Below are 15,926 nucleotides of genomic sequence, written 5' to 3' on the forward strand. Positions count from 1 at the left end.
AGGTAATAGCAATCAAGAAAGCCACCTTCCACTTTAAGAATTGCAGTTCGCATGAGTGTAGAGGTTCGAAAGGAGGTCCCATAAGTCTGGTAAGTACTATATTTAAATGCCAGACTGGGGAAGGAGGGATCACCCTTTTAAGACCCTCCATAAAAGCCTTGATTGCTGGTACTCTAAACAGTGAAAGGTATTGCCTGTTTTGAAGGTATGCTGCTATAGCAGCTAGGTGTAGCCTTATTGAAGAGTATGCTAGGTTGCATCTTTGAAGATGGAGCAGGTAACATATAATGTTTTGTATGGAAGCATCAAACGGGTGATTTGGTTATTGTTGCAGTAAATAACAAATCTTTTCCATTTAGCTGCATAGCATGCTCTAGTAGTTGGCCGTCTTGCCTCCTTGATAATGTTCATGCAATCAGGAGGCAAGTTAAGGTATCCGAACTCTAAGACTTCAGGGGCCAGATCACTAGGTTCATCTGATTGGGATCTGGGTGCCTGATTTCTCAATGGTTCTGCGTTAGAAGATGGGGTGCGAGGCGCAGCCTTTGATGAGGAACTACTGAAAGCTCCAGGAACGTTGTATCGCCCATATGGGAGCAACTAGGATTAGCGTGAGTGACTGTTGCCTCAGTTTGCGTGCTACCAGCGGCGCTGGGGGAAAACCGTACGCAAATCTGCCTGACCAGTTCATCCATATCGCATTGCTCTGTGACAATGGATGTGGGAACCTGGCGGCAAAGTACTGGCATTTGAAGTTTTCTTTTGTGGCAAACAGGTCTATTTCTGGGTGACCCCACTCTTTGAAGAATGGTTGGAGAACTTGGGGGTGAATCTCCCATTCGTGTAGTTGTTGGTTGCGCCTGCTGAGCAGGTCTGCTATCTGATTGTCTTTCCCTGGAAGGTGTTCTGCTAGGAGAAAGGTGTCTTTTGGAATTGCCCACTTCCATATGCTCTGTGCCAAGTGGGACAGCTGTGGAGAGTGTGTTCTTCCCTGTTTCTGGATGTAGTACATGGCTGTCATGTTGTCCGTCCGGATCATCACAGTCTTGCTGTACAAGTATTTCTGGAATGCTTTCAGGGCTGGGAATATCGCTAACAACTCTAGTTGGTTGATATGCAGTTTCTTCTGCTTGGTTGTCCAAAGCCCTTGTACTGTGTAGTGAAGGAGGTGGGCTCCCCAGCCGGTCAGTGATGCGTCCGCTGTTAGTACTAGTTGTGGAACCGGCTCTTGGAACAGTCGCCCCTTGGAAAGGTTTTGTGGGTTCCACCACTGCGGAGAGTTGTGAGCGCGACTGTCCACCAACACTAGGTCTTTTAGTTGTCCTTGAGCCTGGTTCCATTGCCGTGCTAGGCATTCCTGCAATGGACGCATTTGAAGTCTGGCATGGGGGACAATGAATATGCAGGAGGCCATCATGCCTATGAGCTGCATGAAAACTCTAGCTGGCAGAGAGTGTTGTGGCTGACATTTGCGAATGAGCATCTGCATGCTGGCTATCCTCGCTTAGTTTGGGTATGCCTTTGCCACTGAGGTATCTATAGTGGCTCCCAGATATTGTTGAATGTGGGACGGTTGCAGATGCGATTTTGGGAAGTTTATAGAGAAGCCTAGGCTGTGTAGCAGCTGGAGTGTTTGGGACGTGTTTTCTGCACATTGTTGGTACGATTTTGCTTTTATTAGCCAATCGTCCAGATATGGAAACACATGAATGTGTTGTCTCCTGAGATGTGCCGCTATTGTCGCTAACACTCTTGGAGCTGTGGTTACCCCAAAGGGTAAGACCTTGAATTGGTAGTGTTGACCTTCTATTGTGAACCTGAGATATTTTCTGTGAGCTGGATGGATGGGTATGTGAAAATACACATCCTTGAGATCCAATGTTGCTAGGAAGTCTCCTTGCTGTAGTAGCGGAGCACTTGCTGTAGTGCTTATAATGTGGAAGTGCTCTGACAGTATGGATTGATTTAGGGGTCTGAGGGAACCGTCCTTCTTGGGAATAAGGAAGTATAGGGAGTATACTCCTGTCCCTTGATGTTGGAAAGGGACAGGCTTTATGGCCCCCTTTTCCAGCATGCATTTCACCTCTTGTTGTAGCAGGGTGATGTGTTCTTTGGACATAGGACGGTGTCTGGGTGGTATGTTTGGGGGGTAGAAGTGAGTTCCAGGCAATAACCATACTGGATAATTTGTCTCACCCACCTGTCCGTGGTAATTGCGTTCCAGACAGGTAGGAATTGTTGGAGTCTGCCTCCGACCGGTGTTAGGTGGTCCGGAGGTAGCGTGATGAAGTCACTGTTTTTTGGCAGTGGAGGCTCTGGTAATATTGTCTCCACGTCCTCTTCCCTTATTGTTGTTTCCCCGATAACCTCCTCTGTTGGGAGTTTTTTGGTAAAATAATTTTGTGTGTTGGCTTTGTATGATGATGATGATGATGAGGTTTGGGAAGTATTGCCTCTTGTAGCCGCCCTGTATGAGGAGCGGTGAAAGGAACTTCTGTGTTGCTGAAACTGCAATGCTCCCATTGACTTTGCGGTTTCTGTGTCCTTCTTCATTTTATCTAAAATGGTGTCGACAGCCGGGCCAAAAAGGAAGTCTGGGTTGACTGGCTGATTAAGGATGGTGGACTGCACTTCGTTTTTAAAGCCTGAAATACGCAGCCAGGCATGTCGTCTTAGTAAGACACTAGTGTTTATAGACCTGGCTGCAGTGTCTGCTGCATCAAGCGCACATTTGATGGAGGCGTTTGTGATGAACTTTCCCTCCTGTATGAGGTCATCAGCTTGGGCTTTAAAAGGCTCAGGTAGGTGTTGCATTAAGCTTTCAAGCTGGTCGTAGAGTGCCCTGTCATAACGAGCTAGCAGAGCTTGTGTATTGGCAATCCTCCATGAATTAGATGCCTGTGCTGCTACCCTTTTACCTGAGGCTTCTAGTATCTTTGATTCCTTATCGGGGGAGGGGCTTCCCCCATTGTCTGCGAGTTAGCCCTATTTCGTGCATTAGCTACTACTAGTGAGTCTAATGGTAGTTGCCCTCTGATGTAGGTAGGGTCTGTAGGGGCAGCTCTATACTTTTTCTCAATCCTGGGATTGATTACCCTTGCCCTGGCTGTATCCTTAAATATGTCAGGTGCGTGTTTTACCACTCCCTTTAGCATGGGAAGTGTTCTGACACTTTTTTCTGAAGTGGGGAAGGTGTCAAATAAGAAGTCTTCCTCTACAGGGTCATTGTGCATATCTACATTGTGGTACTGTGCTGCCCTGTCTACTAATTGGTTGAAGACTATGGTGTCATCAGTAGGTGAAGGCTTAGTTGGATAAGAGGAGACATCAGGGATGGTATGGGTGTTATAAGGGTCAGTTGGCTCCTCCCATGGTACATTTTGAGGCTCAGGTTGATGTGGATAATCATAATCAGGCTGAGGATCCTCCCCTGTGTTCCCCTCATTGTCCCCATAGTGAGAAGTAAAGTAAGGAGGAAAAGGAGTAGTAGGCATAATGGGATACAATGGAATGAAGGGTCTAGATGAAGAAGTCCCAAAGTCCTCCTTTTTTAGTGGAATAGGGGGAATAAGAGTCAGTGTCCAGTGGCCTCTTCTTCCTGTGCAGGATTGTCACTTACCAGTCTCTGGATTAATATATATTTTTGCCTGGTCGTCTGCTGGATCAGGATGGAAGAGTTCTTCCTCCACTGTTTTTGGGTGTGACTTTTTTGGGTCGACAACACCTTCTGCCTCAACGACTTTTGGTGCCTTAGTGCTTTTCTTCGGCTCGGGCCCTTTTTTCGGGTCAACAAGTGTTTTTGGGTCGACCGGGTCTTTCGGTTCAACACGTTTCTTGTGCTCGACAGCCTTTTTTGGGTGACTGTCCTTCCCAGAGTCGATGGACTCGGGGAAGTGTAGGATCGACTGGTGTTTTTGAAGCACTGGTCTTCGGGTCAATAGCCTTCTCCAGGCGGATTATAGGCTTCGATACTGCACCCTTTTCGGGTCGACGTCCTTTTTTGTGACGGTGCCCTTCGGCTTGGCGTCCTTTTTGGGCTCGACGGCCTGTTTCGGGTCGACGCCCTTCGGCTCGACGGCCTTTTTCGGGTCGACTGTTTTCTTGGGGTCGACGCTTTTAGGCTGTACGGCCTTCGGTTCGATGTTTTTTGGATCGACGCCTTTGGCTTGTACGATTTTCTTTGTGTCGACGGCCTTCGGGTCGACGACCTTTTTAGGATCTGGAACCTTCTTTGGGATCGTGGTACTTGGCCCAGGGGTCTCTGAAGGTTTAGGTTTCGGAGCCAAGCCGGATGGCGGGGCTGGCAAATATTTCTTTGGATCTTGGCCAAGGCCTTTTGGCGATGCCTCGACCGGAGCCTTCGGTAACAGGTTAATCGGTGTCGGGGGCAGTGTACTCACGATTTGCCCCGGTGAGATCTCGTCATCGGAGTCTGATTTGTCCTCGACGGTGACGATCTCTAGGTCCGAATCTGGAGCTTCTTGAAGTTCTTGGTCATCATCGAAGATGTTGTCCGGTTCCGGTGCCTGTCGCTGCATCTCTTGCCTAGCGGCCCGTCGATTCCGTATGGTTTTCTTCGACCGAAACTGGGCGCAGGCTGGGCAGGTTTCTTCCTTATGGTCTGGAGAAAGGCACTTGTTGCATACTTGATGCTTGTCAGTATGCGGGAACTTTGAGTGGCATTGTGGGCGTCTTTTAAAACGGGCTCCTTTCCATCGACAGCAGGCCCACGTGGCGTCGCAAAGGCCCAACGGCACACGACGACGACCGATTCGAGATGGAAAGGCTTATAGAGTCAAGAGGTACCGAGCGAGAACAGTCGAATTCGAAGGCCTTTTGGCCTTTATAAAAGTTTTTTTTTGGAGTGTAGGAATAACATCCAAACCCAATGGCGGAGAAAAACAATCTGAGGATGGAGAGGATGCCCATGCGCACTGTAGTCCAGGGGAGGAGTCATCTATCTTGTGATCCTTCGAAGACTCTTCGAAGACAACAAAGTGCAATCATCCGGACCCAACACTAGGCGGCGATCTATGCACAGATATGAATTCAGCAGCCCACTTGCCTCGTTAACATTTATATATACAATAAACACAAGTATGCAAGAACACTTACAAGCACCTATACAGACTCACAAGCACGCATACAAGACTCAGGCACACACAAAACTGCACCAAAACCAGGTCAACGCACACATTCTACCACATTCACAGTACGGGCATATAAATATTCCCTGCGTTTCTCTTTAGCACCAGGACGCACAGCACCCAAGCCAGTGCAGGGTGTATCCCTGCCCATCTCTCTGGGTGCAGCAGGACACACTGCATCCAAGCTAGTCCAGGCCACAACAAGCATCGGCATAGCCAATACGTCTCGCCTTTGGGATCTCATAAGTGTTTAGCCATGCAACGGTTGAAGTTGCACCAAGGTTATTGTGCTGCATAACGAAATACTTATAAGGTCCCAAAAGCAAGACCTATTGGCTATGCCAATGCAGAACCTGTTTCTAAACCCAAGCAATCCTTGACAACAACTGACGGAGCAACCGGCAGCTCTGTTGAGTATACACAACTATTGTTGCGTGAAGGGGCCAGTCCCCTCTGAACATTGGGCACCATCACATCCACCACCACTGCGTCCACCTCGCCCCCTGTCCATCGCACGCCCCCTGTCCATCGCACTCCCCCTCCCCATCGCACTCCCCCTCCCCATCGCCCTCCCCCTCGCCCTCCCCCTCCCCATCGGGGCACCACAGCATCACTCAGGGGCACCACAGCATCACTCAGGGGCACCACAGCATCACTCAGGGGCACCACAGCATCACTCAGGGGCACCACAGCATCACTCAGGGGCACCACAATATAGTCTTCACAAACGTTATTCACAAAAGTTTAAGCTATTGCCATTATAAATTATAACGGCTTTTATTTAGGTATTAATTATTTTTAAAAAAATAAAGCCATTGCTATTTGTAGTATCAATACATCTAAGTCACGTAAATACAACACATTGCATTACAAATGCTATAGGTGTCACATTTGCGAAAGTTAAAACTATTGGCATTGTAAATGACAAAGCTATTAATTTCGCTATTTTCAAAACCAACACAAATACAAAATTTGTCATTTTTAATACCAATAGCTCAAATTTTCTTAATGCGAGACCTATTGCATTGCAAATGCTTGTTGGCAAAGATTTTAAGCACTTTCTCCATGTTTAGCATCCGTTCACCACGGCTTGAATCCTTGTCTTTGACCTCAGAGATTCTTTGTTCCATTTCAGTTATACGGCCATCTTATTTTTCCAACTTGTGTGTAAGAGTCCATCCTGGCGCTCAGGGTGTCATTTTGGATTGAAGGGAAGGGAGGCTAAGATCTGTCCCCCTACCGAGAGGTAGGATACCAGAACTGACCAGAGACGCACAGCACCTACACCCGGGGTACCTGATCCCAAGCAGCAAATAAAGCCTGTGAGTCTAATCCAGATTCCCACTGCACCGAAACAGAGCAGCCGTTAAGACGTCAGAGACACTTCCAGAGTGGCCCAGCTGTCCGGATTTCTGCACCCTAAACCAGCGAGACATTTAATGCACGGAGCCCATCCGACTTCTGTACTTTGTACCAGAGCGCACCCAGACTGGGTAGCAGAGGATCAACTGTTTTATTGCACCCTGGTTACCTTAGTCCGCATTGGGAGCTCACAGACTTGTCCCCAAGTCCCCCTCTGGAGCCTGTTTTTTAGCCCCCTCCTTTCCACTGTGAAACACGCAAAGCTACCAACCCGACCAGTACCTCTAAAACCAAATGCCCCAGGGCAGGTAACGAGTAACTGCTGATGGTACTATTGACCTTGGCCCCATACAACCCCAAGTCCTGAAGGAGAACCCTCCCCAAAACAGACCGTAAATACCCATGAACCACATGCCTCTTTTCACCCTTCATGGGAAAGCATTGCTGCATAAAAACTAATTTAAGTGAACATTTTATAGTTACCTGTAAAAATCGATATTTTAAAAAGTACTTACCTTATAACGAAGTTCTTGGTATCAAAATGTATATAAAAATGACTTATTTTTCAAAATTGGTCTCAGATTTATTCTTGAGTGCCTGTCTCATTTGTGGCCTCCGAGAGGAAAACAAATGCTTAGCACTACCCTCTGATAAGCCTAAACATCTCACCAATACTACTACAAAAGAGAGCATTTAGTGTTATTTTTTGACTCTGTTAAAAAAAAAAAAAAAAAAAGGTAGCCTGGACACTCAACACAGTGTACCTTATTTTGGTCCACTATTTAGAGGCAGCTTCATACAACCTGGCTTTGGGAACTATAACTATGCATGAGGCCTTCATTTCAACAAGGGGCATAACTGTTGTAACAGAGGCAACTGTCTGCCTGAAAAAGAGGCAGTGTATGCAGGAATGCCAGCACCATGGCTTCGCTGGGATAGGCCTTGCTGGTAACTATGGAGAACGGCCCCCAGAAAGGGCTAGAGGTGGGACATAGCAGTGTTTACGGTGAACAGCAAACTGTAGATGTATTTATTTATTGAGTTTATTATAGCGCTGGTTAGACCCGGAGGTATCAGATCGCTCTATATTAGGAAGTAAGATGGTTTCAGAACATGGTTACAAAGTTACATCAGTTACTGGAGCGTAGTTACAGGAATTACACGAGTACAAACGTATAGCATAAACATGAGGAAATAACTAGGCAAGGGGAGAGAAGAATAGGAGAGATAGAGGATAATAATGGAGGGAGGGGGAGGGTAAAGGAGGCCCACAGGGGAGACGAGGAAAAACGGTCTGTCGTCCGGCTGGGTATGTGACGGCCGAGGGGTGAACCAGAGCCAAACTCCTCGATAGCTGTGTGGGACAGCTCCACTGGTCATCGGCCAGAGGTTGCTCGGGCACCGCAGTACATACAGAAAGTTTATAGTTTCCTCCTGGGGGGGGGGCATACACCAAATTGTTCCATCGAGCGCGCCGGTCACAGTGTACGGTACTGTGTTCCCAGCGGTAATGGAGTAGAAAACCAGGCCTCCGCTGTGTGAGGCTCCCTTGTCGCTGTGGACTCTCTCAGAGGGGTCTCAGACTCCAGGACATAAATGCTGGATCCCTCCCCAACAAGGGGAGAAGGAGTGCTCTGGAAAGGGGCCCACTCATGGTGGCCATTATTCGAAAATTGGTGTGTTATTAATGAATACAAGGCAGGGGAGCATCGTCCATCACAGCACGGTAATCGCAGGCGTCCAAGAAGTGGGTCGATACACATTTTGGAGCAGTCGAGGGGCCGCCATTTTGAGGACAGAGCAGAGGACAAGATGCCGGCGGTAGCAACAGGGCACAGCAATCAAAGCAATCAGGGCCTCATCATTTTAAAGCTTCCAAGGTAGAGTGTCTTTCACATAGAGTGTTGTCAAGAAGTTGCCTTGCTTCTGCAGCGGGATGAAACCCTAAAGGGTAACCATATGTAAGGTTCTGAGCGGATGTACCAGTTAAGGGACCAGAGGTCTAGTATGGGCGTTAGTGACCCATTCTTTTTAGGGATTAGAGAGAACACTACCTTGCCATGATGTTGCAATAGAACTGGTTCCATACCCCCTTTGAGAAAGAGCATCTGAACCAACCCTTGAAGAAGGCGCTGTGTTCAGGGCCGAGGGTGTGTTGGGGGGAGGAGGGATGGAGGGAAGGGGGTGAATGCTTGGAGGGGTTGAGGGGAGCTCTAGGCAGAAGCCGTGCGCTTATGATGGAGACAATCCACTGGCCAAAGGTGATCTCTTCCCAACGAGAAAGGAACCCCTGAGGTCTCTCCGCGGATCAGGAGGGAAGGGAGTCACTACATGTAGGAGAAGGGCTCCTTTACTTTAGCCTATCCTGCCCCTTCCCCTGGGGTTGTGGCCTATGTATTTACCTCTAGAATGAGTGTTGTATACTAGTGGTATGGTTGTTGGTGGCTCTGAAAGGAGGCGAGAGGATCTGGGGAGATGGCCTTACTGCTTCCCTTGTACTGTGGCCTCCAAAATAACTCTATGGGGTAGAAGTATAAAGGGCACCCTTATCCTTGTCAGTGTACAGGATTTCCAGTATCTAGTTTACCTGCAGTCCGGAGATGTTAATCATCCAATGTCTCAACTGTAATCATTGTAATTGCGTCATCAAAGGCAACAGTATCCAACACCCCATGAAAGGCCATAACATAAAACTACAAGTTGACGCCACATGCGACTCCACGAACCTGATTTATGCCCTAAAATGCCCTTGCGGTAAATTATATGTTGGCAAAAAAGAACGCAAAATCAAGACACGCTTAAACGAACACAAGTCCAACATACGACTGAAACTTGAAAAATCCAATGTAGCCATGCATTATGTTGAATCACGCTACACCAACGCACAACTTAAATTCATTGTACTGGAAATCGTCACTAAAAAAGAAGGAATTGACAATCATAAACTACTATTGAAACGAGAACTGGAACGGATCTATCGTTTGCAGACCCTGAAACCTTACGGTCTCAACGATCGAATCGAATATAGTTGTTATCTTTAATACATTGATGTAATATAGTCTTATTGTTTACATTGCTCCGCATTCCTTATCTCCTACTCACATATCCCCACCATTCCCACTGTACACGTCTTATAACCTATACCCCTTTCTAACATGGCCGCTGTTTTCGTTTCCCTAACTCCTTGCTGTTTTAGTCCCTTGTTTATTGTTATCGAACGCGCTGCATGAATACCCTCCACCCACAAACACACCCGACAGCGATCGTACAGCCAGAAGGATAGCAGGCTCCGCTACGCATTATGATGAAGTAAGTCTCTTACAGGCGCAGTTAACTTTAAGCGCCAACTATCCGGTTACTTTTTAAATCACGCGTGGTTAATTCTCCAACACCACCCATTTCCTCACGCATAACTACCGAGCACCTATGAATTCACTCGGGCGACTTAAATATCCACACTCCCTCACTTAGCGCACGATTAAGCCCTGGCCCCTCATCATGGTTTAGCGCTTGAACTTCCCCCTCACCTATTTCCCTTTGCCTTCCTCCACAGCACTCCGTGACCAAGGGCATCTCTGCCCGAAATGCATTGGAGACAGTTCACATACTAACCTTATGGATTTATGCTGTTCCTGATATGTTGTGAATATCAGTGTAAAGACTTTGAATAAACTCTCCAAGAACCAATGAACTAAGCTTTCTTTCATACTGTGAATCAAATCATTGATCACCCCCGGAATGCCTCATCAGGGGATGTATAAGCAGTTTCTGCATACACTACTTTTCCAGCTTTTACACTTGTCAGGGGGGAGGGGGAGCACCTCCTTTAGCCCGGGAGTATACGTACTGTGTGTACTATTAGTGAGCCCGGAGGTATGGGCCACAGATGTGAGAGGAAGGGGAGGTAATTTGGTAAGGATTTAGAATCGATCCTAGGCGTACTCATCCTTGCATTGACTCGATCTTTAAAGGAGGCAGAGGCGGTCTTGATCATCCCGTTAAGAATAGGCAGGAACTGAAGGGTGTGTTGGGTCTTGCATAATGCATTAAGAGTTGATCAGACTCGTCTAGTATGGGGCAAGTGATGAGATGATACTTTTTTGTATGATGGCAGGAATCTTACTGGATAACTTTCAAGATTATCCAGAATTTTCTCTAGCCTTAATGAGCCCTTTCACGGTATTCTGTCTGAAACTGCTACACTTCATATTTTGTTTTGAGGAGTACAGAGATTTCCATCCTAATGTACAGGAAGAAGGAGTTTAATCTTTCACAATTTGTCATGTACGAATTTGAAAAATTCTGCAGCCCTGCCTTTTGCATTTTTGACATCTAGGTTATAAAGGGATTTAGTGGGTTTCATAATGTAAAAATTAATTTAGGGTGGTTTGTGGCATGGTCCAAATGAGATAAGAAACAAGGGGCCGTTGACTCGAAAATGCAAGCTTTTATTTTAATCTGAACAGCGGCCTCAGATTCAAGGTTATTGGATCGTGCCACCATATAGGTTTCATTTTTGAGAGTTTACCTTTTAACACATTTGAGCCCATTAATTTTTTCCTGCCTTTATTCTAAGGAGATGACTTTGCCCATAATCTGCTTCATAGTTGATAAAACCTGGAAGAAATGTATGATGTGGAAATGTATAATACGGTGATGGTCTGATCAATTCACAGGTTTTGGGCTTTTGTCCACAGAGCACATTATTTCATCATAAAAGGAGGTCTAGCACAGAAGTATAACATGCAGGTTACGGTAACCTAGAAAGGGGCAGAGTTGACAAAGGAGCCAGTATGGTCACCACAGTGAACTTAAAATCAATTAGCAAGGCTATTGGATGCCAACATTATTTTACTATATTCAGTTCATCAACTACTGCGCTATGAATACACTGGTACACCAGTTGGCAGATTGGTGTTTTGTGGGGGCTGTATTTGTCACTTTCGAGTTCTACTCCAGACCTTGGAAAGCAAGTTAACTTACAACTGTTAATTGTCAGATTTGGATATATTCTAACCTGTGTAGGACTCCTACTGCTGTACCTGTTCTAGCCTCACTCGAGGTCCTTGTTCAAGCAGCCTGATGGAACTATATGAATGACAGAGGATTCATGGAGTCATGTCTCAGGAGGCAAAAACCCATGCAGCTATATTCAGCCAACCATACCCTAACCCAACCCAACCATTAGAAAGATTAAAAGCAAGACAACTGTATCACCAAAAAGCCATTTGTTTTATTCCATCCTGTACAGAGATACCCATGTAATTAGCCTTTCAAAAAATCTATTTAAATTGGATAGTGCCAAAGCTTGATGCAAAGGTGTCTTTGAAAGACAAATGGAAGTTTGCGGTTTATGTTTTGCTAACAAAAAACTGTAATGAAATTCTTTGCCTGAAATATAACAAGAAATAGCTAGCATCTGTTTATGCCAGACAGCCTATCCAAAAACTTAGCAAGATGTTGAACAAAAGCCCTAAAGTGGTTATTTTACCTGTTTAACCAGCTTGCTGTCCTCCATGCTATACATACGCAGAAGGGATCCCCAGTTTTTGACATGCGGGTGCAGCAGCTGCAGAATTTTCTGGGAGGCCAACTGTTTCCCCACACGTTTGTTTTTGCCTAGATCAAAGAAAGCAGTAAGAAGTTTATCACATATCATGAAAGCTGAACAAACTCGCCACTGTCACAACGAGAAGGAGCAGCCACACTACTTACACCAGCCACGCACAGTGTGCTTGCCACAAGTCATGACATATTCGCTCTTCTGGTTTTTGCCAGGTATCACTTCAAACTTGGTGGATGTATCAGCCATTCCATGATTTCTAGGGATAAAAGTATCTATTTTACACATCCTGGTTTACAGATTAACTTTTCCAAGGTAGTCAGGTTTACTTCGTGTAGTGCATGGCGTAACAGTTTTGATATCCCACAAAGCCTCTGAGGCTGTTAAACCTTTAAAAGTGAATAGATTACATTTACCAATGAGCTTTCAACAGTATCACAAACGGGAGCTTTATTTAAGACCAAGCCTGCTGTCAGCTTGGGTGATTAGCGAATGATTTGGACCTGGAATTAGAAGGTCAGCTGAGTAATGATCGAGAGAGATTTGTGCTCAACACAGACCACCATTAAATATATGGGGTATTGAATTGTGCTGAAATCTACTCCAAATTCAAGTCATTATATCCCAGGAAGGTCATTAACTCATATCATGGGGACAGATTTGTAAAAACTCACATCAAAAATTCAGTTAGCTAATAGTTTTACATGGACACTCACCTTTTAAGGCACTCATGGAGAATCTGATATGGAGACAACAGTCCAGCTTTGTTGGTCAGCTCATATACACGAGAGTCCTCAATGCTGATATGGTTAAAATACTAAAGATGAAAAAAAAAGCTATTAGGACCCTGTATAAACAATACTGTGCTCTAAATGAGGAGGAAAGTAGCAATGAATAATAGGAAAGAACTTAGTGGGGAACAATGCCATGCATACATAAATTTATTGCACCGGGTCAGAAGTCTACATGTGGATATCTTTTTTCATCAAGGGTAACAAAAAACGAATAGTTTCTTACCTGTCAGTTTAGTTTTGCAGCTTGAAGATCTTTCTGGATTCACTATGCTGTGCATTATTTCGCTGTCTTGTGGTTGGGTCCGGAATCGTAGTCTTTTTTTTTTCCCGTAGCCCAGGTGGGCGTTGACGTCCCACCTTTTGGTGTATTTCCGGTGACGTCAGCATGCTTCCTGCGGAAGCTCCCACTCTTGGGCGGCATCTTCGGATTCTTTTTTCTCGTGTTCGTTCTGTTACCGAAGTTATGGCAATGTTCACCTAAATTATTCACTGCTGTAACCTCTAAGGTTTGTTTTTCCAAGTATTGTCTTTGTTTAAACCCCCCTTTTCTCTCCTGCCTCATCTTTCTGGCGGAGGTGGGTGGGTTCGCTAGTGAATCCAGAAAGATCTTCAAGCTGCAAAACTACACCGACAGGTAAGAAACTATTAGTTTGCAGCGTGAATCTTTCTGGATTCACTATGCGGTGTATAGACTTTGCAGCGATTTGTGGCGGCTGGATGGAAGATGAGCGTTGGTTATTGAATATGTGCTGAAGCACCTTTTGCCAGACTTGTGCTTCCTTGTTCATCTGTATATTCACACAGTAGTGCTTCGAGAAAGTGTGCACTGAAGCCGAGGTTGCCGCCAGGCATATGACCTGAATGGGTGTGTTAGCTAGGAAGGCTATTGTAGCCCCCTTTTTCCTGGGCACGTGTCCCTCCTTCCAGTTCCTGTCCTGCCTGCCTGTGGCAGAACTGTATTGTTTGTGCGATCCATCTCGCAATTGTTCCTTTAGTTACTGGTTTCCCCATGAAACTATTTGCGAAGGACACAAAGAACTGTTTGGTCTTCCTTTGTTCTCGCAGGAAGCATGCAGACGTCACCGGAAATACACCAAAAGGTGGGACGTCGACGCCTACCTGGGCTACGAAAAAAAAAAAACTAAGAAAAGACTACGATTCCGGACCCGACCACAAGACTGCGGAATAATGCACAGCATAGTGAATCCAGAAAGATTCACGCTGCAAAACTTGAATTCAGACATTTTGTGAACTAGAGGGATCATTTCATCAGCAATAACTCACTTCAATATATGAATGGGTTATGTTATGTTCATTCAGAAATCAGCTCTATTAAATGTCAATTCTGCTTAGAAGGATCTTTTACCCCTAAAAATACAGTAGAACCGAATTCAGGTCTCCACAGCAAGATCTCTACAAAGGATTACGAGCCAGCACACTTCTAAACAGTCAGAGCATACCTATTTCTAGCAGCCTCAATGATGTTTCTGGATAAATCTGCATGTTGATTCACAGGATCTGGCACTATCCCCTCTACGTCTGTTAAGGTGAGTGGTGCGGGGGTGTGAGTGTGGCTTCCACGGATGGTTGGGGCTAATTAGCTTGACAATGTCCAATATTCAGAGAGGGCTGGAGAGAACACAGACCTAAATATAGTTAAAGGCCTCAATTGTCTGAGACTCCGGGTATTAAACCATATCATGAATGGAAAATAACTAGTCAATTGATTCAGAAAAGAAATCAGGGTTGACCTATGTATCAAAAAACCATAATGGATTCAAAAATAACAAGCACTGGCGTTGCCAATAGGTCTCGCAGTAGGAAAGTTGGAGCTATTGGTTTTGTAAATGACAAAGCCCTTTATGTTTTTTAAATGAAAACAAAAATAAAAGGCATTGTTATTTGCAATTGTAATAGCTCCAACTTTCCTACTGCGAGACCTATTGGCAACGACAGTGCTTGTGGTTATGTCCGGGACATAAGAGTGTCCTCGGGAGAGACATATCTTCACTTATAGAACTCCCCGAGATTAGGGGTCGGCATGACTGAGTTGCGGGTTTGGGACTTTTCTCTTTACACATAATTTGAATACATTGATTGGTTCTGTTCGCGTGCTTTGCATGTATGAGGCCGCAGGTTCAATCCCCGGCCTCTCCAGTTAATGTTAAAAATATTTGCTTTGAAGAGCGCATCGCTTTTTTTAGTCAAAAAGGAACATATAATATTACGATGCATACGGACAGCACATTGGAGTGCAGAAAAGCCAAATATATTGAACGGTTGTGCTCGCGTGCTTTGCATGTATGAGTCCGCAGCAAAAAGCCCGTGGTTTCACGAGGATTTTGAGCACTTGAATTCTCGATCCCTCAATGCGCTTGCGCGCATTGTAGGTCACAAGACCTAAAAAATTGGAAACCCAGGTTTACTATGGTGTACTATAGGCAGTAGCCAGCCATCTTGGAATGGGACAGTTGTGAGAGCATGCAGATCTACAGTGAACAGTATCAGTAGAAACCCGAGCATTTCCACAGTGATATAAAATAAAGTGTATTTTTAGACTGGGTATGCGCTAGACATTTGAAAGAATATAAAAGGGAAAGGTGAAAGTGATTATTTCGCCCTTGGAAGGATGTCTTCAGCCTCTACAAGAAATGCATGGGATTAGATAAGCAAGATAAAGTCATAGTTGGCATTTACCCACGGTAAAGATGGCTTCAGAACTGAAGCTGTGTTTCTTCTGCGCAGGAGTCATTCAGTGTCTCAGAAACCGCAAAGGGTTTCCTTTTCCGGTTCTAGGTAGCTGTGCGCACGCGCCTCGTGTTCTGGGACATACAAGAACGCAAGTGGAGCCAGGGAAACGCTGCTAGATAAGCGCGGGCTGCAGACATCATTACTGAAAAGAAAGCCCATTGAATTCAAAAGGAAAAGATCAAATGAAATTCTCAGCTATTTCATTTTAATGTGCCAGAGAGCTCGGAAGAACAGTAAACGCAGTAGGCAAGGAGGAAAAAAAATGGTGTGCCTGCAGAAATGTTGTGTGGGGAAAACAAATGTAAGCCT

At 45.4% G+C, this 15,926-nt stretch overlaps 1 protein-coding gene across 1 annotated transcript in view; it reads right to left on the reverse strand.

The window, feature by feature from the left end:
• The window catches only part of DGCR8 (DGCR8 microprocessor complex subunit), a 236,955-nt gene that overhangs the window by 35,690 nt on the left and 185,339 nt on the right, over positions 1–15,926 (reverse strand). The window contains exons 11-13 of the mRNA XM_086942619.1: positions 12,789–12,889; positions 12,225–12,331; positions 12,001–12,128 (exon numbers count right to left, since the gene is read on the reverse strand). Of these exons, the coding sequence (XP_086798745.1) occupies positions 12,001–12,128; positions 12,225–12,331; positions 12,789–12,889 (336 nt within the window). The remainder of the gene's footprint in view (positions 1–12,000; positions 12,129–12,224; positions 12,332–12,788; positions 12,890–15,926) is intronic.

The sequence above is a fragment of the Lissotriton vulgaris genome, chromosome 11, assembly GCF_964263255.1.
Source record: "Lissotriton vulgaris chromosome 11, aLisVul1.2, whole genome shotgun sequence".
NCBI classification, from domain to species: Eukaryota; Metazoa; Chordata; class Amphibia; order Caudata; family Salamandridae; genus Lissotriton; species Lissotriton vulgaris.